Genomic DNA, 25,559 nt, shown 5'->3' on the forward strand with positions numbered 1-25,559 from the left:
TTTTTCTTCTAATGGTTAATAACATTTGCATGTATATAGCTTCCTTAGAGCTACAGTATTATGCACTCAACAGTATTTTAGCAGTAGATTATAATTGGCATGATAAAGGATCACAAGTGTATCTTTTCTGTCAGCTTGTGCCATTAAGAACCTATAACCATGGATCACTGATGTAACAGATCATTACAGTCCATTGTGTCAGTTCATCTGTTGGGATCTGTGCACTATAAGAATGACAGATTTCCTCTGCAGCAATTATAGTCTATTGTGACAATAGGATTTAATGAATATAAACAACAAACCACATAATCTGTTATTACAGAACACAGCTATGCACCCAGATGGGAATTACATTCCCAGACATTACCAGTTGCAGTTTTTATAATTGTGACTATTTCAGTCATTGTGTTTTTAACTGTAAATACTCTAATTTACCACATATATTTATCTCAGCCCTAGCAGGTGAAAGGTCTTCAGAATTTAAAGTCTAATCCTGCGAATGTTCCATGATTTTATTTTTTTCTGAGCAAAAAATTATATTTTAGTTTTTTAGACACTTGCTGCTGACTTTTGCTGTGATACTAATGGTGCTGTTAATGCTTCGGTGCTACCATTGTAGATGAAACAAGCAAATACACTAAAATTGGTCACAGAAATTAATGAAGCATAGCAGAACATAGAATCATAGAATCATAGAATATCCTGAGTTGGAAGGGACCCATAAGGATCATCAAGTCCAACATACCAGTATTGTTTCCAAAGAATAGACACTTCTGCTCAATATTAATTTTTACAAATGATGGGCAAAGTGCTATACCAGCGCAAATCCGTAAAATCACAATGATGGGAATTTTGCTGATTGATGCAGCTGAAGGCCTGACCTAGAGAATTTGATATACATTTGTGAAATTAATACTCTTTTTAAAAGCACATAAATGCTCCATTATATTAAAGCTGTGCAGTCTACAAAAGTTCACATTATCCCCAGGGTGATTTAAAAAATCTGGCTCTATTACAGAGATTTTCAGCTTTTTAATATGAGTTCTGGGCTTGAGTATATCAGAGGTCACAATTATAGTGTGGTATTGCTGTATTTTCATCTACGTAGATGGGCACTACTGGAATATATATATATATATATACTTTAATAGAAAATTGCCTGTAAAGTATAAATTAATGAGGACTACATGTGGATTAGCTATATAAATGCCACAACACTTATCATGTACTTTTGAAGGGAAATCTCCAAGTAAACATATTTCCACACACTTCTTATTATCAAGAGGAAAAAAGACTCTTACCTAGCATGCGAACACATTTGGCATTCTGATCAGGACTATCAAATGAGATTTCTCCGCACCTCTGGAAAAAAAAAAAAAAGATTTAGTTAATATATGTTTAGTTAAATCCTCATCCTCTGATACATCTCTTTATGTTTGGCACTAGAAATGCTCAGAGACATGATGATAAAATGCTAAAATCAGAATAATTTCAAGTAGTAAAAGTTAGAGGAAAAATGGACATTGTTAACAGATAAAGATGGGTCAACTCTGTATTCTAGGGCATTCACCAGGTATTCACCAGGTACCTATGGCTTAAACTGCCTCATCTGTGTTACTATTTGCTAGCATTGGACCAAAGTATGCAGGAGGCCCTCATTTACCACTGGTTGGTATTGCAGCCCCCGATTTAGTCGTCACATGGCTGCACCCTAACCATGAGCTGTGAAATGATCCAGCGAAAACAAAACAAAGCAGAAATGTATCTTTTATTTTGGCCAGCTTTAAAAATGCAGTCATTTCCTAACCATGATTCAGAGCATCATTTTGTGAAGGACTGAAATGATAGAAGGGTAGAGGGAGTGGCAATCTCTGTCATGGGCAATTGATGAGAACAAGCAGATCAGGGCAGTGAATCACCTGTATATCAGATCTGCCACTAGCAGGGACAGGAGCATGAAGCCACAGCCTTTCAGTGTATAAACAGTTAAGTTTAGGATTCCACTCCATACTGCTGCTTTGCCTATGGTTGGTCCAATGTCCACTCCAGTGTCCATTCCTTAACCCCTCCTGTCAGAGACCATCTCTTCAGCCAAGCTGAACTTCAACAAGTTGTATTTCTGTAAAATGAGTTTATTTTAAAAACACAGCTCTTAAAATTAAGGAAAATCATTTTGCTGTCATTTTGCTGAATTTGAGCTCTCTGTAACACCTATGAGTAAAACCAATTTTTGTAAAGTACAAATAATTTGTGGTTCTATCCTAATGTGTTTTGTCAATAAAAAATAATGTTCACAGGTGTAGATATATCTGATCAGGGCTGATGTTCTGTCCCGATACAAATCCAATGAAGGAACATCATTAGATTTAGGGTCAGAATATAAAAAGTTTGGTTGTTTTCAAAAATGAGGCATCATTTTTGAGTCTTTTATGCAGACAGATATGTCAGTTTAGCTGCCAGCAGGAATATAATTGATGTGGCTCATGGGTCTGATCCAGCTCCGATTAAAGTCAGTTTACAGAACCCACTCAGTTCAGGAGTGGTTGCCTCAGGCTCTCCAAAAAAAAAGGTTCATTTTTTTTTTATCACTACACCCAAAGTTTGTGATAGGTTTAATATTAGCCTTATATATTATATTATATTATTATATTAGCCTTATATTCTACAGGTATACTATATTCTCTCTCTATATATATTCTACTCATATAGGACAGCCTCATATTCTATAGGTAAAAGTGGTCCATACTTGTTTATCTACATATTTATGCTTTTAGCACCTATAACCAAGTGGGAATAAAAGAACAGTGATGCAAGTTTGGGAAAATCACTGAGAAATACCCATTTCCATTCCTCTTCTTTTCTTTCTTAATTCCTACATAGTTTCTGCTTTTCTGCACCTATGCTTTTCTGTTTTATGTAAGATGAAATGGTTACTCCCATCCTTTTTTTTTTTTTTTTTTGGTTAAAAAAAGTGTCATTTACAGCAGATATTAAAAGCTACAAAGAATCAGGTAAGTAAAAAAACCCGGGGATTCAAAGAAGTTGTAACACAACAACAGCTTCATAGGTGAATAACACATTTGGAACTCGCTATTTTTAAAATCACCTTCACCTCCCTCATACTGAAATAAATACAAACAAACAAACAAAGGCCCATCTCCTACGCACAGTCTCTTCATATATCAGTACATCTAAAAAGAGAAAAGAGACATCTGTACTAACCTTCCCAGGTGGGAGAGCATACTACTGAAAGATTGCAAAAGAGAAATAGCATCCAGCATTTCAAAGTTAATTTTACAAATGCTGTTATACTGGCTCCCTCTCAGGAGACAAAGAAATTTGCTTTTTATTCTTCAAGGAAGAGTGTTAAGATATGGGCTTTTTTTTTTTTTTTTCACAGAAATCTCCCAGTGTCTTCTTCATGACCATCAGTACATTTTGACAAACATAGATTTAAGAAAGCGCTTCAAAATTCACTGTCCTTCTCAGCCCTGAATTTAAGCCGCTCTTTCAAAATTTGTAATTATTTTTGATTTAGTCCCTCAGATGTATTTACATGTTCCAGACATATTTACATAAACATCACATTTCAGGCTGGTAAATGGTGTCTTACAATATCTAGCAATACTTAGTCTTAGTATTAGGAAACTGGGAAAACAGCTAATGTTCCACAGAGTCCACTGACATCCCACAGGATCTGTTATGATGATGGATGAACTTTGAAAACTTTGCAAGTAAGATTCAGATAAGTGTATAAAAGTTCATAGGCTTATCTGAATTCCATTAACCCCTGCAATCCACACAATTGGCTGAAAATCATGCAAAAACAACTACACTAAGAGATTTTTCACTCCTTTCGCTGCAGCTAGAAATATCACAAGAAAAAAAATCTGCAGAAATTTTATTTCAGATGCCAATGAAAGCTCATAGGTGTGCATAAATGGGATTAAAAATAAGCTGTTACTAAACTGCTCACAGCATCTGAAAAAGATTTGTTTGGATCTTGGGTGTGTAAAGTGGCACAGAATTGCAGTAGGAGCTCATTTTTGTTCATCTGAAAAACAGAGATTTTGGGGCATTTTTGCTGTTACCAAATGTTTTCCATGAATGAGAGAGTAAGGAATGACTTCAGGATTTAATTTTCAGGATTAAACTGAGACTGTGTCACCGCTGTTATGAATTCCTGCCAGGGTTGGATAAGCTTCTTCCTGGCCCAGCTCACTTCCCTTTCTGGGTTGGGTTTGTTCCACCTGCTTGTATGCCGGGATGGTACTGAGAGATGAGGCCAAGAGTCTCTCCACTCCCTATTCGTTTCCAAACTGGGACTAAAGCAGCGGCTCGTTCTCCTCTGTAAGCTTCTAAGTTGTCTACAGAGTCAGCAGTGGATCCACCAGAGCAGGAGTAGGAATTTGACATTAGATGCTGGTTATTCTACTTTTTAATTTCAATCAGTCCGAAAGTAAAGGAAGAATAATTCTGGACATATCAGACCTATTGCATGCATGTAGATCACCATATATATCTGTTAGGGGAAGATGAGAGAGAAATATGACCTCCCTTCTAAAGTCTGGCCAAACAGCTCCTAGAACAGCTTCTGTGATCCTGTGGTTCTGCAAAGCTACTGCTTGTAAGGCAGCAGTTTTGATACTCATATCAATCAGGTCTGGAAGAAAGTATCGGTTTTCCTTACCCAGTTTGCATAAGTAAGAGTATCAGTGGTGAGCTGTAAACATGAAATATATTATCCAGTTAGTAAGAGCAGTAAGAGCAGTAAACTCAAACAGAAGAGCAACCTCTGAACTTCATTTCAACACTGAACAACATTCAACACTGAAATGTTTGATGCGGATGGATTCATAGAACTGACCTATAACTGAACGTCATTCGAGTTGCAAGATTTTCCTCTCTAAAATATGATAAACCATATTCTTGGATCTAAATGATCTCGAAGTGGGGGAATTTTTAAATCTCAGTGTGGACTTCATGGTTAGGACTGTTACAGCAATGGTGAGACTGGTCCTGTTATAAGTAGCCCTGGATGTTGGACTGCTGTTTTTACAGCAGTTTCCATGCTGTAAATAATACCACCAGCTTTCACTTTCCCTGAAGTACAATGACATATATTCTTGTGAGGGAGGATTTATTGCTGAAAATTGAAATACTGCTGTGTTTGGAAGTGATCAAATTATTTTTTTTTCTTAACAAAGAAATAGGTAAATACAAGTAAAATCAACCCCTCCAAATCTTCATTACAGCTTCATAGCTCTTGAATCACTGAATTCTGGACTAGACTGTGGGTTGCTTTTTTCCCCCTTTTAGTTAGTATTTTCGGCATAGTATTTTCAGTAACATGGATGCATTTCCACACAGGATTGCAGCCTTGAATTCATTATACATGTGAGAAAGTACTTACGTTTAGATAAGAAAATAAATTAATGGATTTTCTACACTCAACTCCCTTTCCTGAGATAAGATACACACCCTGCTGCAGAATCTGTTACATAAGCTGAAAAGTGGTAAACTGAGATGGTAAAAAGAGCAGCTTGGAGCTGCTAAATACAGAGCTTAAAAAAAAAACAAAAAGAGAAAAATGAAATAGTTGCAGTCAGAGAACAGGGATGAAAAGATGTGATATTCAGAAAAAAAAATATAAAAAAAATTGAAATGAACTCAGTTCCTTTGATGAGGTAAATTAGAAGGCTTGAAGCCAGCCTGCTTGGCTCTGATGGCCCAGTACCACCTGTTGGAAAAAGGAAATACCATGTTACACAGGCCAATCTTCTGTATTGAAAGACTGCTGGAGGAGGGATCTCTCAGGCAAGATGACCTCTTTGCAGGACATTATGTGGACTACAAATGAATATAGGAAGTCTTCTGCAGGAATTCTATGCCAAAGGAGTGTAAGCAAAACTGCAGAAAAGTAGGACACAACTGGTAGAAAAAAACGCTCACGCCAAGAGTGGATGGAAAATCTACCCTAGTCAGTTGTGCTAATGTAGCTATGTATCTCATATTACTTTTCCAGTATTATGTGATCATTCATAGGTTGGGTTTCCATTTCCAGCATGCCTGGGGTCACACCACCTGCATTTGAGTACTTGAGATATGTAGCAATAAAGAGTGCATATACCCAGACAGCGTATGCCCTTAGGTTTTTTTTTATGCTGTGAAAAAAATGATTTCTAGCAAAAAAAAAAAAGAAGTTTTTGAAGTCATTAAATTCAACTTCTATCTGTGTGTTAAATTAGTGCATTACACATTCTAAGCCGAGAGACGCAAATCAAGAAATTGAAATAAATGAACAGGCTCGCCTATGACAAAATTCAGCAAGTAGAGATCTGAAATGTTTGTCATTAGAATTGCAATAAGTGGCATGTTAATTTTCTACTTATTAAATGCATATAATTAACATTTAACTATTTTAGTAATTTTAGAGTGTATAGTGTTTTAAAAATGTAATAATTCTTTTTTGGCATGAAATTTGAATATGAACAATTTGACCTTTTTAAGCTACAGACAACCAAGTTTTGAAAAGCCAGCTTCATCAGTTAAAAGGTTATTCAAGTAGGAATAATGTTTATAGGCTTCTTCACTCTGTTCTGTTCATCATGTCCTGAATATGGTGTTCAACATATGTGTCTCTTCCTACATTGCAATAAAATTAGGTACTTAATATACATCATCAGCCAAACATGACAGTAATCAGTGGATAATCTTTTTGCAAGTGACAGGGATTACTATATCTCTGACTATGTGTTAATTAGACATTGATTTTAAGTCCAGTATTTTTCAAGAATTCATTTGATTTCTTTTTTAAAAGTAACTTTTAGTTAATATGGTTTGCTGTTACCAATAGTGGAAGGAACTGTATTCTACATAACAACATTGTTTGGTAAAAGAGCTTTTTCTGTCTTCTCAGAGTACCACATATAATTTATGAAATCAGAATTAAAAGATATACTCACAAACACATCTGATTAAAAAAAAATATTAAGGCAAAGCAAAGAGCTTCTGTGCTTATATCAAAAACTGGAAGATCTCAGAAGAAAAAAAACAGTGCTACTTTTATTCATATTTCTGTTTTGCTATTGCATTCCTTTCCCCATCTCCTTTAAAAAGTACTTGAATAAATTTCTCTAGTATGTAAAAGCACCATTCTAATTACTTAATGATTTATACATCTAAAGTCTGTTAGTGTGAAATGCAGCAATGCTTCAAAAATTTTAGCAATATTTTATAAAAACAACCGGTTGCTGAAAATTAAGGGCAATATTTCGTTAGGAGTCAGTCCTCATGACCTTCAGCTTCAGGCTGCCTGGAAGCAGATTTAAGGTCGATTCATCCTGAGTGCTGATGCAATATCAGGGTGTAGGAACACTATGAATTCCAACGCCTTGTTAAGCTTGTGGTATTTCCATCTCAGTGTCCCCCCTCTGACAGGAGCAAAAGAAAGTACAGGACCCACCACAGCAGGCTGACATGGGTGATCTGCCCTGCCTGCAGACTTTCCTCAGTCACCTCCCCTCTGATGAAAGCCTTGTGACAATCTCTGGTAGAGATTAAAACTAATGTTTAAGTAAAACAAGTAAATTCCTTTCCGATACTCTGCATGCTCTTGAGATGCACTTACACACCAAATACTTCTGAATTTTGCTGAAACCTTAGCCATTACCTATGCTGGTCTTAGCCAAGGCAATGAAGTCACTGCTTTTACTTGTTTAGAGACAACAGCTACTTTTCTCTACATCACACCTTATTTTAAATTTAACAGGTCCACATTTTGTCGATTTTCTCTGGAGTGAATGGTTGCAAAAAGCTCACCCTGTTCATCTGACCTTGAATTTCCATCCCTGAGTTCTTCAAGAACTTTAGTTAGCCTTTCTTACATGAAAATATATGTATAATGAACACATCTTGAAAATTGCATATATAAACATTTCCATCGGCAGTGAACAACACTAGAATATTTCAGCCAATGAAATTACCCAAGACTGATAAAAAAAACCTTGTAATTTTTTGCATACTACCTCCTTGGAGCTTATTAACAGTTCTCATAATGATTATAGATCACATCTTATATTTACCTGAAAATGTAGACCTGCATTTAGCAAGTTAATTGTTGCACTAAATGGGGCTGAAAAAAGAATGCTTATCTTGAACTGGTATATACTGCATGTATGCCCACCCATTTATAAATATGGCACAATCACAGCATACTGACAACTGTCTTTCAAATACTATTAGCAGCCAGAATACTACATTTGCTGCTCTACACATTACTACCATTATTATATTGCAGGTTTACCTTATTTCATGGGTAAGGTTCCAGCTTCCCTATTTTGTATCAGAATTGAGGCATACTTACACTGAAAATTCAGGACCTTTTAACATCTGGATGAATTTCTGCAGAGTAAAACGACTATGCCTGGGCAATCTTGTTTTGAGAGTTTTTCCCCTTCCAAGTTTTCCCAGTGAAAGACAAGGTTTCACTCACTTCCCTCCAGGAAGTTAAACACATTGCTTAAATAACCTTTCAACACTGTCAGTGTCAATATCCAGCAGCACCTTGGCAATACATTTTATTCTGGAATTTACAATGGTGTAGACCCTCAGCGAGTGCAAACAGAAGACACAAAAAGAAGTAATTACAAAAAACAAGTAATTAGAAGTAAATAGAAGTAGTTATAACTAAATTGAGCAATAATTTCCAACCAACCACTGTTGCCAATAGTCAGCAACTTGTTTGTGGGCTAAATAGCCTGAAGCAAACCTTTAGGCAGTTCATTTTCTCACAAACCTGTGATTTACTATGGTTAGAAGTGGTTTGAAATGGATTAATGTTGCTGGAAAATTGGTACAGCGGTTTAACTGCTTTGTTTTCTTCTTCAGTTCAGGAAAAAATTTTTTAACAGTGTGTGACTTCATTAGGGAGGCACCAGTAGCCCTGACCCCCCTGAGAATCTGTCAGTGTTTCAATATGGCATCCTTATTTTTAAGTTTTTATAACTTGGGCATTGTGAGCCAAATCTAGAATTATTAAGCAATAACAATGTTGGGTTTTAATGAGCAGTAAGACAGAGTTGAGTGTGCATTAACAGGCAAGGCATAACTTGTAGGCCTGTTCTGAGGGGGTACCATCATCCAAGAAATGTTAAAGAGCAGCCTAGATTTTGCCCTCATGGGATGATTTTGTATTATTGTTCATTTTTGAGTTTATATTTTAAAGAATGTAAAACATCTGTAGATTACGTAATGGATCCTCCCACCATGAAAACAGTTCTAAGTGGGAGGGAAGATGGGGTGGAAAATACCGATACTAGGGAAAAGGCAAATTCGTTGTCTCTATTTATTGTTGCTCTGATGTGAAACATCAAAGTTCTCTGTACCTAAACATTTTCTGGACCACATAATTATCTTTCCTCCTCCTAGGAGTTGCAGAGCTAGGCTGTTCTCCTAGCTGTTTTCTATGGTCACTGCCATTTTAGCTTTCACTTTCCATTGAAATATGTAATGGGAGGAAAATATAGAATTAATTTCTGAGAATTTAGGTCTCCACTTCAACACATGCATTTCTCATATTTTTCCCACTGATGTACTGGATCAAAGGAAGGGTCAAAGCCTCAGAAGTACTGCCTGACATACCACTCTTTCCAAGAAGCAAATAACTGCCTGAAGATTCTCGTCAGACTGTTAAATAGATCAAATAAATCTCAAAACACGTATGTTGAAAGTCTAGTGAAGCAGCCACCTGGAGGAGTGAAAACAGAGCACTTATAGGGAGAAGATGGGAAACTACTTTGCTGATAACCTCACCTGTGTACCACACTGCATTTGCCTGAAGTAGTAGGGTTGCATGGCTATCTATGCAAAATTTTTTGTCTCATTGAAAGTGAAATTTCTGCTTTCTTTTCTCTCTCTCTCTTCTTGCTCTTTCCCTGTGGTAGCTTTGTGTTTGATGCCTGCCATCAGTGAGAGACTTTGCAAGTAAAACTTGTCCAAGCAAACTTCTTTCTGCAATACCATTTCATCACATGATGCAACCCCAAACATGAATACAGTCTGGGCAATGAGTGGATTGAGAACAGCCCTGAGGAGAAGGACTTGGGTGTACTGGTGGACAAAAAAATGAACATGAGCTGACAATGTGCACTTGCAGCCCAGAAGGCCAACCTTATCCTAGGCTGCATCAAATGAAGAGTGGCCAGCAGGCTGAGGGAGGTGATTCTCCCCCTCTGTTCCTCTCTTGTCAGACGCAACCAGGAGTACTGTGTTCAGCTCTGGGACCCCCAGCAAAAGAAAGACATCGACTTGTTAGAGAAGATCTAGAGTAGGGCCATGAAGATGATCAGAGGGCTGGAGCACCTCTCCTATGAAGACAGGCTGAGGGAGTTGGGGTTAGACAGCCTGGAGAAGAGAAGGCTCCAGGGAAACCTTATAGCAGCCTTCCAGTACTTAAAGGGGGCCTACAGGAAAGCTGGAGAGGGACTATTTATCAGGGAGTAGGGATATTGGTTTTAAACTAAAAGAGGGGAGATTTAGTATAGATATTAGGAAGAAATTATTTACTCCGAGGGTGGTGCGGCACTGGCACAGGTTGCCAAGAGAAGCTGGGGAAACCCCATCCCTGGAGGTGCTGAACACCAGATTGGGTGGAGCTTTGACCAGCCTGGTGTAGTAGAATATGTCTCTGTCCATGGCAGGGGACTTGGAACTAGATGATATTTAAGTTCCCTACCAACCATAAACATTCTGTGATACTATAATTTTGTCAATCTGTGATACTATAATTCTGTCATTCTTGATGTCCAAAGGAAACCCAGGCACAGCTGCTGTGCAAAAGAGATGCAACCTAAGAATGGCCTTGGGCCTTGTCTTTATTAGTTGTATAGATGATATCAACATGTCACAGCATGAAATCCTCACTTCAGACAGTATCTCCTGAGTTTAACACCAACCACTTACACCCATACTCCCATATTTCATTTTGGTCATCCTTCTGAAGCATTTTGAGCTCCTTTGCTTCATACTCTATTTGAAACTCTTTTGCCACTATAAGTAGTGAAAACATTTTATACAACTGCATATTAACTATCTTCTATTGTTCTGTACCAATGGCGTAACTCAAAATTTTGTGGGCATCTGTTCAGCATGTGACCAAACACATACTGTAAAAATGAGCCTCTGTGGTGGCATTTTAGCCTGTCAACACATCCTTCTACAGTCAAAACAATCTATTAGAAGTACTCATATAACTAAGCAACCTCAGCACTGCAAAAATGACCTTCAGAACTTCAAGTACACTCAGCGTTCAGCTAATCTTTGCATGCAGAACATATGGAGCTAAAAAACAGCTTGTGATGTTTTGACAAGAAAAATTTGTATTTCAAAATTGTCATATTAGACAATGTCATAAATAAGGAAGAGCATCTTCTGCATTAAAAGAAACTGCATTTTTACAAACATATTTTCAACAACTTTCAAAGTGCAATTTATAACATATCCAGAGCCATACAAAGCCATTATTATCAGGAAACATTTAGATACTTTTGCAATATGCACTATGAAGATATTTCCAGATACATGGAAATTCGTGGTTTTTGGACATATTAATCAGAGTTTCCAAGGATGCAGTCTTTCAGAGAAATACTAAAAAGACAAAATTTCTCCCTGAAAATAATTATCAGAAGCACAAATTTTCTTTTAGAGTAGTTTTTTTTCCTCTTCTCTCTCTCTCTCTCTCCCCCCCCCTTCTTTTTCTTTTTAATGTGTGAAAGCATCACTTCAAAACAGGTTTATTTTTACAAGTGTTGCACAAAGCTTCTCTTTTCTCTTGCCTCTCAACAGATTCTGGTTATAACCTATTTTATCCAATGCCTATCCTTTAGCTGGCAAAAGAAAAGGACTAAACTCCTGAGGATATTTCTTGGAATTTCATGGGAATAATCTTATATTGTGTTTTGGCCAGATTTTGCTCGTATCTTTCACTCATAGCAGCCAATGCCAACATGGTGAACATTTTACTGGTACAGTTTCTATCATATATCCCCTACTAGTCTGTACCAAGCTAGTCAATGTCTTTGATTTTCAGTGTTAACCAATTTGATTCTGACTAATACGCATAGTATCATTTCTATTTAGTGTCTTTTACCAACCTTATCACTGTAAGTCTGAATTTGTTGCAGTAGGCGTATTGAGTAATGTGACTAATATCTGCCATATTTAACTTGTTTTTTATCTGGTCCCTCAAGGGTAAAACTGGGTGTGTTATGCAGTGTTTTCTTGTCAAAGGATTTTATTTTTGGATGTGTTTGTGTTTGTCTTGTACTATTTAAGTGTGACTGTTATTATGTATTTATGTTAAAGAAGGTGGGATTGAAAAACAGTTCCCAAGAGTTATTGTTTTTCAAGCTTTTGCTTGATTTCCCAATTTTTACACGATAGGCTTCAAGAAAATATTTCACTCTCATATATTTTTTTGACAAATGCTAAGATACTGAATGTCCTGCCTAGTTATTTCTCTAAATTAATTAGGATGTGAATTCTGTAAAACTCCTGAACAATATCTGCATTGTATTTAAAACTATGGTGGACTTCTTTTGAATCTCACTTGAGGAAAACGATCTAAGATTTTTAAGTTCATAAAGAAAGAGAAATGGAAATTCCTAGAGATTGATTCAGCCCACCTGATTACAGAGAAAGACTAGATGCCTAACTTTTAATCAATTATAATTAGAAGGATTTAGCTGACTCTGTGGGCATTAACAACTGTTGTACATTTGTACCCTAAAATCAGTGTTAATCCTGAATGACATAAGCTGGATTTGCACGACAGATGAAAAGTTCTCCCAGTTGCCACAAGACAGCAACAGGACTGGCAGATCAGAAATGTTACAGGGAACTTTGAATGCTGTCACCATGGGACATCTAGAAGGTTGGGTCATAGAGGTACTTGTCATAGTGAACAAGGCCAGCATGGCTTTTTTTAACAACTCTGGATTCATAGCATTTTTGTGAAGGAATTAAAAATAAGTCTTTAATACTCCTCTGGTCATAGCTATTAGGTCTATTTGACCACATTGGAGGAGTATAATGTGAATTGTGCAGTACAGCTGTGAGGACCACAAACTAAAGGCAAACTAAAGCAAAATACAGTTTTGTTTTTTTTTTCCCCACAGTAAACAGACTATCTTTTCTGAAGTTACAGTTAAATCCTGTTATTTTCTCACACAATGATAAAACAGTAGGGAAAATAATGTTTCCACTTTTCATATTTTACTTTGTAACACACTTTTGTGTTTAACATGTAATGATTATAATAAAGTAGAAAAAGACAGCTAAAACCTGTAGGGGGTAAAGACTGCTGAGTGAATTCTACTTTGTGAGGTACAGTGGTACATTTAAAAATTGTCAAGTGCAGTGATCAAGAGAAAGGAGCAGAAGCACTTTTCATGTCAGAATCTGAAAGCACCTCTTAGTAAAAGTTCTCTTTTTAAAACATTAATACATTATTATGTATCTGTAGTGTTTACATATGACACTTGTCATTTTTAACAAATGAGTCACGATTTCCCATATATTGCAATGTATCTGAGCCACGTGAATCTGATAAAACTGCACATATTGCAAGTGGTACATCTATCTCATTTTAGGAAGAAAGAGCACGCACAATGAAGCTTTTTACAGTAGCAATTAGAAACTTTGTTTAAATGATTTTCCTAGCATTTACAAAAATTCTTTTGAAATAGAATTTACATGATACATAAATAATAAGGTCATATCTAATTATATTGGCTGACTATTTTTCTGAAAGGTACTATTCATTTTATGCCACGTGATGCTGATTAATAACCAAGGTGAAAATACTATTCAGTGCAAACAACCTTTGCAGTGAAAATGTGTTTGCTCCCAATTAAAAGAGGTTTTGAAGTACCTCCTATTTATGTGAAAACACAGGAAATTTGCATTTGGATCTAAACTCTTATGGTTCAGACACATCTGTATTATGCATTCAGATACATTTCTATTATCTTAATGCTGGCCATGCAATGCTAACCTGCTGAATGATGTGACTGCAGCAAGTCTCATGATGAGGCTGATACAAAAAGCATAACAAGTTTTAACAGTTTTCTGCATGTGGCAAACATTCGTTGTGTTTGTGAATTTAATTTTTATTTCTTAGTTCTTTTAATTTTTATGTTAATTATTTTTTGCATCATTATTTAACTTCACCCTTGAGGCAGGCAAAGATTTACAGTTAGATACTCTACAGATGGGAAACGGAGGAAAGGACTGATTACACAAACTTGCTAAAGGTCACCAACCTACTGGAAGAAGAGGGAGTAACATTCCAGTTGCCTCTAATTCTGTGTACTATTTCTTACATTAACATTATGACTACATTTATCTTGTTGAGTAATGGATGAGTAAATACAGGAACTAATCATGCAAACTGATGAGCAGTTTCACCTGAGTCAACTGAGCAATTTGGGCCAGAAAAATCATCTTTGAGGGGAGATATTTTGAAAATGTTTCACATTAGATCAGAAACACTGTGAAGATTTTATTTCTATAAGGCACCTTGTTGACATAAGACTACAGTTACTAAATCAGCCCTATGCTTGTTGACGATCTAGTTTTTCCTTTTGGACCTGTATGTAAGTAAATTCAACACATACATGTAAGGTATTGATGAGTGTATGAGAGGCTCTGTTTGTCTCCAGTCTGTGGAGGGTATAAACATCCTGGCTGGAACAACAGGGATTCTTTAGCTAAAGTTGGATCACCCCCTGCTTCTCCCTCCCCATCTGAAAGCCACTGGATGAATCCCTGGAGTATCAGCCAGCATAACACATTGACAGCAACAGGAACTGTGATACATTTAAAGAATAGACTGAGTATTGCCAGCTCTGCTTATCAGATCATCTGTTCTGTGTTTAATATTGACACGTTCATCTTACATGAAGCTAACTGGACTTCCAGATAAGTATGGATGAGTATAGAGATGGAATTTGCTTTCTCAGTACTTCCATTCAAGGGGAAACATAGAAGTGTTTCACCCCAGTGAAATGTCTGTTTCTGCATGATCAGACTTGATAAAAAAAAAAAAAAAATTAATCAAAAGAGTTTCTAATTGTAAGAATCACCAAATCAGCAAACAACAAATTCTTAAGTTAAAAAAATCTCTAAGTAAGACTAAGTAATGCAAGAAAAGTATGACAAAGTTATCGCTTTTTTTTTTTTTTTTTTTTTTTTTTTAATTCAGTGTGGTATTTCACCAATGAGAGCAGCCTTCCTCAGCGCATTGGGAAACATCCATTGAAATATTAGACTCTGTAAATGAAAAATTTGTTTGCCAGAAGTCTAACTTCTGTAACATAAGAAGTTGGCTCTTTGAATAGCTCTGTTTCCAGGCATCGTTAAATTAATCTAGATGACAGACAGCCTTCTTTGGCCACGGGGAGTCATGCTGCATCTGAACTAGGATGTCTACTGACACTGGGCTAGCGTTGCTTAGAAATTCCAGCTTCCACAGCCAGTAATTGCCAAAGGGACTGATGTGGAAAACACTCTGCATCCCCCACATGCAGACAGGTCAGCATCATCAGCACAGATCCCAAGCAAGGCTCAGCCTGCCTTCCTGAAGAGCAGAAAGTTGGCTTTCCACACAACCCCTAACTCCTAAACCATCATCATTAAATATAACTACTGTCTTCTGCTGTTTTAAACACAGGCAAGTTAAATAACAGGTTAAATAACATCACTGAATGTCCATCAAAAATCAAAATCATCATACATTGGTGGCATTCTCAACATTACTGTGATGAAATAGCCCCTCATTTAAGACTGTTCACCTCTACCGGGCATTAGATGTTTAACGAGTACTGAAGTGCTCTGCCAGTGCTTACTAACAGCAGCATCTTTAAATATGACATGGGCCAGACTAGTCAGTATTTTGAGATGCATTGTTTTTCCAAGCGCTATACTTCTTCATGAGGGAAACCTCTGCCTTAAACTCACCTTTTTTCTCAACCTGGTGATCCAACATTACTAGACTTAATGTTTATTTTTATCTGGAGACTATATAGAAAGGATTAAAAAAAGCCTATTGTAAAAACACAGAAGCCTGGAAAAGATTAAAATTGTATCTCTCCTGTGGAAAGGATGTTAATCCAGTATCAAAAAGTGTTTAGGCTGTGATATCTTTGGAAGTCCACGGATGTCACCTTACAATGGTGTGATAAATATGAGGGGTTTGACTTGAATCAAACAAAGCTTAAGTTCAATGTCATCCTGCTTATCCTTCACACATTATATCATACTAAAGCAGGGGATTTCAAAAGAGTAAATCACTAAAACCCAAATGGAAAATCAAGGATGGAGAATTTCCTGTCCTTTGATATATAAAATCAGAAATGTTGATGTTTCTTTCAACTTACTTATATTGGTTTTGCATAATACTTGAAACAATACATAAAATAAATATTTTACAATTTTGTTCCTGAACGTTTCCACAAAACAAACACAAAATACCACAACCTTGTCTACTCTGTTGACCTTCGCCACAAGTGGCCAGGACATGGATGTCTCCACCCACCAGATAGCTACATAAAGGATTAATATGGTATTTTTAAAGGGAAAATCAGGAGTGTGCAAGGACTACTTGTGAAATACCCGTGAGAGAGATAATGGGGAAAGTATGTTGTTAGGAATCTAAGTTCTCCAACAACCTTTACCAAAACCAGGAGAGTGCAAATTCATGGCTTTTTTTTGTTTGTTTGTTTTTCTTCCTTTTTAAAGGAGAGCAGTTATTAAAAAGTTCTCTGCCCTCTGTAGCTAGAGCAGCCAAGGTGCAGCAGTCCAAAAGTATCCTCTGAAGTTTTTCCTAACTGTCTACAAAAATGTAGTCCAACCATACTTTTGAATCTTGGCAACCTGTATCTCACATCTGACACCTGGGGGACTTGAGAACAAAGATCTGTCACTTGGCAAAAGGAAATTAACTGTCTTACCTCACCTCCTGCAGAGAAAACTAACAAAGAACACCAATAAGCTTCATACCAAAACACTGATATCTCAAAGGCTGCCAGAAAACCGGTTTTACTCCCAGAGAAGATGGAGTCAGCAAATCTTAGAAGAAACATTTCCCATCAACCATTTCATACTAATGGACTATGAAACATTCTGAAATATTGGGAGACTGCTTCTACCCACAAGCCTGGCAAGAAAGCCAAGTTCCCCATTCGCAACGTGAGGTTTGTGTGTTTAATTACCTCACTGAGACGTTGTGAGGCCCACCTACATAATGTTTGCAAAGTAATGTTTGTCGAGCACTGTATGGCACATGCCAGTAGGAAGGGAGCCAGGCACAGAAGTGGAGACTGAACAGGAGATCAAACTCTGGGTTCCTACCTTGTTATTATCTGGCAGCTTTTGCACTGTGGCTGCAGACATTTAGAGAGCTCAGCCTTGCAATTAATTAAGTCATTTCTCAGTATAAACTGTGTTGAGGGCCCCTGTGTAAGACTACCTTTTACAGATGGATTATGAGTTGCTGCTGTTTTCTATTGCATATTGCTGCCTCACATAGATACTGCATTCATACACACAGGCAGCGACATGGATTTTCAGCTCAGTGCTGTCTCTGGACAGTTTAAGCTCCCAAGGAGACTGCTTAGGAAATGTGTGTGAAAACAGCACTGTTAAGGGAAGTAATACTTATCTGAATTGTAGCAATCCTTACAGGTGACTATTACAGTGATACTTGTGCACATGTGTGGAGGAATTTACTGTGTGCTCACAGCAATCAGGGAGAGCCAGAGCATCTAGCATGAATAGTGGCTGTTCACCAGGGCACAATATTGCTACTGTTACAGACAGCTGGGAGGAAGTCTTAGAGGAGCATCACGGTCCACTGACCACACACTTCTGTCTGACAGCTTTGAGAGAGACCAGCAAGAAAAATCTATGCCCATTAAGGAGCAGCAAGCCCTGCTCCTCCCTGGAGAACTGTGAGAGGTGGGAGACAAAAATCGATTACCTTAACCATTCCCTCCAGGAAAGAAAAAAAGCATACAATTTAAAGCTCCATTTTACCTTCTCTACATTAGCTCGAATGCATTAAAAGTGCTGGAATTGCAGAGAGCTGGTCTCTGGCTTTTGAATCGTGAGAGCCTAAGTAGGCACATAGTTATAATCCCAGCATATCTCCCACTTAGGCCATTTGGCTCTCTCAGTCTTAGCTCTCTAGCTAAGAGAGCTAAGTCTTAGCTCTCTAGCTAGCTTAGTCTCTCAGCTGGCCTGTTGCTGCCATTGCCACTTGCAAACAGGAAGCACTTTGAGCACTTGTGCAGCACAGGAACATGAGACTGGTCCAACTCTGATCTGAATGTATGCAATCCATAAGGTTTGAACTCTCCTCCCTCGTTTCATTAATACTCAAGTAAGGCAGCCTTCTCTGTTATTTCTTGTTACCCGTGCTATAATGATATGACTTCTGTGCTTTAAAACCAGCGAGCATGGCTGGATGACTCTACAGGAGATGGCTGACTCCTATTTTTAAATCCTCTGCGCAATTTCCGTTGGCAGAGACTCATGCAAGCCAAAGTGGTTTTAGCTGGTCAGAGAGTGGTACCTCACAGCCAGCTTCCAAGGTGGAATACAGTGTAGAATTACACTGAGAGTTACAGCAAGGGTCAACAGGGAGAAGCCTCCCTGCATTGCCAGGTGCTGCAAAGGAGAAGGATTTATGACTCCTTCATGAGTTTAGGATGGAGTCAGCTGTAGATGGTAGCTAATATGACACAAAAGAGAGGCTAAATTCACACTGGATTTACCACCCCTTAATTAACAGAATTGCACCAGTTAGCTTGTTTTCTGTGAATAGTGTCAATAAAAATTGATGCAAATTCTGAAAAGCACTTCTTTTACCCAGCTCCCTTTCTCCTTAATTGCTCTTATCTTATAGTGTTAAACATCTCACCTTCTACCCTGAAAAAACATCAAGGATGCCTGAATACTCATTCTTACTGACTATACATATCACAGTTTTTAAAGTTAAGAGTGGGGACTGTTCATAAGAAATTCTGTGCAATTACTGAAATCTGTAAAGATACCTACATTAGTATGTTATATTTACAGCTAGAATGAACTGTCTCTAATGAAAGTATAGATATGAATGTGATAGAATGAACATGATGTGAGAAGTCATAAAGAGTAAAAGTTTGAAAGCATGAAAAAAGCTTGTTCCTAGAAAACAAAAATTGTGAAAAATTAACAGATACATGGAATTTCTTTTGTCAAAACTGAATTTTGTTTTAAAAATAAGAAAAAAATGTTATGAATAATATATTTAGCATAAAGGAAGCACTGCTATATACAGCAATGAAAAAAGTAGTTGCAAAATCTTATGAATAACAATCCATCTAATATCAGAAATTGATCTGAACTTAAATAGATGTTTGTTGATGTCTTTCTCATTTAGAGAAAAATTGAATTTTTGAAAACAGAAACTTCAATATTCTTAGTTTGTATATAACAAAGAAGAGCTGCACGGTTCAGAAATAGTATATCATGACAATGATTTGCTATTAATGAAAATATAATAGCAGAGAAAAGTTACCTGCCTACAGCTGCTGTCCCTTGAGGTATGTTCTCTATAAATACAGTTGTAACAGTTGTTCACATATACAAATAATTCACTATATCCATAGAGAAAGTTGCAGTTAATTTGCTTCATAGGTAAAATTTTCACTGGTGGAGAATACAGTCAATGTTCTCCATTAACCACTATTTAGTGGAAGGAAGTGTTTGGCATCTCAGTCTAAAGGTTTGCTGTTCAAAGGCAGCATGGTGTCTGGAGAACTCAGAAGTGTCATGAAAACCAGTGAGGGTGTGACTAGTGCTCCAGGCAGGAGCTTTGCACATCTCAGAGTTGAGGACATTGATCAACAAATGTCACTGTTTAAGCTCTGGCATTTCACCAGAGTAGTTTAAGAGTAGACTCCTTGCAGACTTAGCCAAGGAGACACTTCCTACTAATACCTTACAGATTCCAGTTGGAGGCAAACCTAAGAGCTTTCCCTGAATGCTTTGCCTTTTAAAAAGGGAAAACTGACCTAACGTCCAGCATGTATTTGGCAACACAACATGAGAGTAGTTTCAGGTTGAAATCCTCAATGAGATGAAGTTTTGATAATATAATTATGGAGAAAAAGAAGGTGATACAGGAGAATAACAAGGAAGAATGCTGAAAAAAAAATTTGTGCAGTCAGGTATTCTGCAAGCATATGCTGAACAGGACTAAGTTATCATTCTTTTCTTTGGTTAGGCAGAAGATGAGACCAAAACTCTGTGAAGTATCATCAGTGCTGAGGAAAGTGGCTGACAGAGACTGATACTGAACATAGTCCTAATTCCTACATACATTCTTTCTTGATTTAGACATAGAGGCTTATGTCTTGTAGACTGAGATGTGCAAATTTATTGAGAAGATTGAATCACAACAGCATAGCAATATATTTACCTTTCAAAGCTAATGACAGAACTCCAGTTTTCATTGTTATTTGTGAAATGTTATTGGCTAAGGCCTGAAAGAAAAGCAAAAAAGTCTCAACTCATTCTCTTTACTGCCAAATAATTCCAGACACCAAGAACAGGAGACCAAAACAGGACAAACACAGTTAATATCTTTTTGTGAGATGGGGATTGCTTGGGATGTGTTGTAACCTTAACCTAAGGTAACAACCCCCAGCATTAGGATGGAAAATTTATGGCACAGAAAATAAAGAAAAATAGAATGTCAGAATTTAAGAGTAAGAAGAGTTTAATACAATTTTTCTTATATCCTGGGTGCCAGAGGATATTCAGCTGGTGTTGGAAAAAGGTGATAATCCTAGTTAGGTATTACTCTACTAGGCAGTACATTTAAGATCAGTATAAAAGTTGTGGTGAAGGTTTGAAGGCTTGTTTCCATGAGTCACCACTTGTGGAATGTTACAGTTACAATGGTACTGATATACTGTTATCTTGCTACTCTAATGATCTAGTTTTTGTCAAAAAAAAAGAAAAAAAGAAAAAAAAGAAAATCTACTGCTTTTTATTTTGACTAGAAAAAGAGACATTGAATGTTTCAGAAGATGCACCCACAGAACAAAAGACTTTTTCATCCTGTCCAAGTCTGAAAAGCTCATGGGCTTTTTCATTGTTCCAGGGACAACACTGCCTTTTGGGAGCAACAGGGTGCTTGAAGTCATTGTAAAGCAAACACTTCCCAGGACATGCTCCTCTTCCTCTATAGATAATGAGTGTTGAAATCAGTGGTGGAGAAACAATTACATTTAATATACCTTTTGAATGCTATCCAAGAGGCAGAAACAGTAAAGTAATCTCTGAAAGAAAGACCATGCAACGCACGCAAGGTGAAAAAAATCCCTTCGGTAGAAGCCTTTAAGGGAATTCTGACATGTTCAGTGAAGTTTTTACCTGAAAAGAGATTAGTGATGTAGATGAGAATTATATATTAGGTGCTGTTCTGATTTCTCTACTGCCAGGCAGTATAGAAAATTATCTTTTATGGCTGTATCCAAAACATCAGAACTTGATAAGCTCAATAAGATAATAATGAGGTGAAAAATCTCTAGCTAACAGAGTTTTGCCTTGTATATCCATGGATAAATAAGTATTTGAAGAAAGACTGGGAAAGAGCTTGCAAAATAAAATTTAAACTGCCCTATGAAGTCATTGCAATATAGTTAAGTTTGAATAGAAATCACAGCTAATAATACATGGCAAATACTATAAGTAACTTAATTTGAAGAAATTATTTGCAGTTTATTGAAACCATTTTATGGGATTTGAGCATAAAAGAAATATTTTAAATCTTGATCTATAATTTTAAGGTAGAGCAACTGAAATTTAGGCATTTGAATGTACAATCATCAAAACTCCTTCCTAGCTTCATAATTTTTTGACAGCAACTTTTCCTCTCTACTTAAAAGATGCACTTCTGGGAATCCTTATCATAGCTAAGCAGTTTGTTGCCCATTTCCAAAAGCATGCTCGCAAATGTACTTCAACCTGATGTAAACTTGGATTTTCCTCAAAGAAGAAGAGTTTTCTAAGTATGAACATGGAAGGGAAGGAGAAGTTATTTGCTGAGCCAGTTTTGAACAGAGGTATTCCTGAAAGACGAAAGTGGTGACAAAGGACGAAATGCAGAAAGTAACTTTTTAGAGCTCGTTCACAAACTGGCTGTGATTTTAACAGAAGGTCCTAGATGGAATCACTTCCAGAAAAGCTCTGCCTATCTCATACTTAAGACCCATTCCAATTCTCAAATGAGACATTTCCTCACATGCCCTGAAAGGTTTATCCATACTCCAAACAGCCTACAGTCCGGTGGGAGGTAAGGTAGATGTCAGTCTGTCACACACTGAACCACTGCTCTTATTGGTAAGCACTTAGCAGTGTATCATATACCATTGCTTACAGTCAAAAAGCAATGATGTTATAATGTCTTTCACTGCTTCTACAGACATATGGTTATTCAGTTTCTCAACAGAGATAGGATAAAGTAACAAGTAAAGGGGATTGTGTTGTGCCTGCTGGAGAGAGGTAGACAAGTGAGTCTATGAAAAGGGTGACACTCAAGACACATTTTTTACATTACATATCCTACTTGCTATCTGGAAGTGCTGTGTCTCAGTTTACATAACTGGCTTAGTTTATATAAGCCTAGAAAAAACTGTGTGAAGAGAATCACCCCTTTTTGCTAGCATATGGAAATGCTTTCAAGTATTTTTCTACCAGAAGTCTATGCTCTGGGAAGATTCAGATGCATAATTATTATATATGGTAAAGAAAACACAGGAGTCATTAGAAGCATGGGCAGCACAGACTTATTAACAGCTAATTAGCAACTTTTAAGGTGCCACATTTGGGGAAATAGTTTAAGGAAGAGTTTGGTGGGGCAGATGTATAATTTAGAAAGAATCAAATAAGAGGTCACTAGAATATAAAGATCCTGAATGTTTGCTTAGTAATCATGTGAAAGAACAGTTGCACAATACATGAGCACTCAGTTCCTATAAGTAACAAGATCCCTGTGAAAAACATTTTGTAAAAATTAACTGTAGATTAACGGTGAATGCTGATATTTTAAAATATTCAACAGCTGATTCTGTTTTCCAAGTAAAGTCTCTTATACCCTGGTATAAAAGATGCTGAAAGATGCTGTATGGAATTCTCTTCAATAAAACTAAAATGTTATTGCTAAAGCATTATTTTACTTGCATTTTCCATACTGCATATGTGTTACTGGGTAAAGCATGTGAGAATATGTTTGCATGGCAGATGCTCCACAAAATAAAGCTGCACTGTACTTTTGTTTGCCACTAACAACATCTTGGAAGTTGGGAGATATGCCAATAACCATGAGGCAGTTATGTTGTTGGGATAAACCACAAAGACTTTGCAAGCTTCTACCATGTACTTTTTCTGCAATTGTAGTTAACAATTTCATTTCCATAGTAGCATTTGCTCATTCTTACCACAACAGTTGACCTGATTTATTGATCAAGAGAAATGAGCACAAATAAGTAACAGTTAAGCAAAAACTGCTGAGTTTCAAACAAGTTGAAGGGAAAGAACAAGTTGCGTTTGGTCACCAGTGAATTTTTACAAAACAAACAAGCAAGCAAACAAACAAAAAAACTAGCTACAACCAGTACTTCCAGATCAACAGTTCTTTTCTTTATGATAATAATTGGAGTTTTAAAACAGGATACAAACTTTTTCTGTACTTTTTATCCACTGTTAAGCATCAAAGCCGAACAATTGAAAAGTAGTTACATGGGCCATTTATGATAATGACTTTTAGAAAAACTCTTGTCCTGTGGCAACTGGCACCACAGAATTGTTTATTAGAATATGAAGTTCAGCAAAAATACCACAGTGATATAATCTCATCAGACTCATGCTGATGGAAATTTCTTGCCATGGCTTTCTGAGATGGTTTCATAAAACAGGGATAATTTTCCTAGCAAAATGCAATTAAAGAGGTGCTCATCTCAAGGACACTTTGTATTCATGAACAGGTAGATTTTCCTACTTATTAAATAGAATGGCTTTTTCTTTCCCAACTTGCTCAAGTGTAATTTGTTCATATAATTCTCCCATAAAGAATTTATCAGGTGGAAGTGAACATATTGCAGAGGACAAGGAGGAAGCAACCTGATTTACTGCATGATAACAGAAGTATAAAAATGAGAAGAAAGATAAAGGGAAGGCACAGATGCTTAGAATCACTCAACTTACTTGTTCACATATATAGGAAAAAATGCAGACCAAGAACCGAGAGGCAGTCTTGGAAGAGTAAGAGCATGTAGAACTTTCAAGCACTGACTTTGAACTCATCCCTAAAATGTAAGCAAAATAGCTGCAAAAACCTTCGGCAGAATATTTCATAAAACTTTTGTGGCTGTTCTGTATAGATAACCTAAGTTCTCTAGGGTTACCTGTACCCCCATTAAATGATGGAAGTCGGTACAGGTCCCAGTCTTGCTGGCAGACTGTACAGATTTCAATTTTGGTTGGAATTTTTGTTTCTTTTACAAAAGCTGAGATGAAGTATACAAAAAATCTTTGCTAAAAAGATGTCAGAAAGTATGTGATGTCATTAAAGCCCGAGTAACATATCTCCATGATGGAGTGGCATTAAGGTAACCTTAAACCTTGTTATTCTTTTAAGGAAATGTCACTGCTTTCAGGCTTGTCAAGTTTGTCATTGACATTAAGTTTAAAACCTTGCCTTTACAACTTCAATGTCTCTTAACATAGTTAATAATAATAATAATAATAAAAAAACCAACAACAGCAAAAACAAAAAACCACAACATCTTATGACATACATGGAAGTTAAAACTATAGTTACAGGAGGAATGTCAAAAAATATATGTGGAAATACAGATGTGTATGTTGCTTCTGAACTCAGTTGTTGACAAAGTTAATTGGACCTGTGGTGCTGCAACTAGCTATGTATAATCAGAACACATAAGAGTAAGGCAGTACAGTTTCTACTTCTAAATTTAAGAGCAGGAGGCTCAGCTAATTATCAATTCTGTCCTCATGTCTACACATTTAGGATGAAACTAATTTCTCCCAGAAATGTTCTCAGTCTTAATTAATTATTGATATGCGAACACCACAAATCTTAGATTTAATATATTCCATAGATTCAAAAAGCCTTATTTACTGCATCATAAGGGGCTTCAAATTGCTGACAGTTTACTGCAATGGTTTTTAGAAGAAATACAGACCATATTGACAAAGCAAAAAGACAATAAACATGATATGATTAAAGCAATGACTAGGCTCTAGCTGCAAATTTATCAGTTTTAAATCTCATTGCCATTTTTTTTTCTTCAGACAGCTGAAGAAAATTTTTATTGCTATTGTCTAGAATATTTTGCAGAGAACTATGCAAAAGTCAAAGAATCAGGTCTATATCTACATACTACGACATGGTGAATCATTTTTCTTCTTTATATGAATTTACGCTTACT

At 36.7% G+C, this 25,559-nt stretch overlaps 2 protein-coding genes across 5 annotated transcripts in view; one reads left to right on the forward strand and one right to left on the reverse strand.

Annotated features, from left to right (window-relative positions):
- PDE7B (phosphodiesterase 7B) overlaps positions 1-25,559 on the reverse strand; it is a 179,502-nt gene that overhangs the window by 117,878 nt on the left and 36,065 nt on the right. The window contains exon 2 of the mRNA XM_080585395.1: positions 1,302-1,362. Coding sequence (XP_080441521.1) covers positions 1,302-1,362 — 61 coding nt within the window. The remainder of the gene's footprint in view (positions 1-1,301; positions 1,363-25,559) is intronic.
- The window catches only part of LOC308192145 (uncharacterized protein), a gene marked incomplete at its 5' end in the record, with an annotated part of 94,789 nt that overhangs the window by 33,160 nt on the left and 36,070 nt on the right, over positions 1-25,559 (forward strand). For 3 of the 4 annotated variants that reach the window (XM_080585404.1, XM_080585401.1, XM_080585402.1), the window contains one exon: positions 1-25,559. This exon is cut by the window's left edge; it is cut by the window's right edge. The exons of the other annotated variant lie outside the window; for it this stretch is intronic. 4 annotated transcript variants of the gene reach the window in all.

This window comes from Anser brachyrhynchus (genome assembly GCF_964034855.1).
Source record: "Anser brachyrhynchus genome assembly, chromosome: 3".
Lineage (NCBI taxonomy): Eukaryota > Metazoa > Chordata > Aves > Anseriformes > Anatidae > Anser > Anser brachyrhynchus.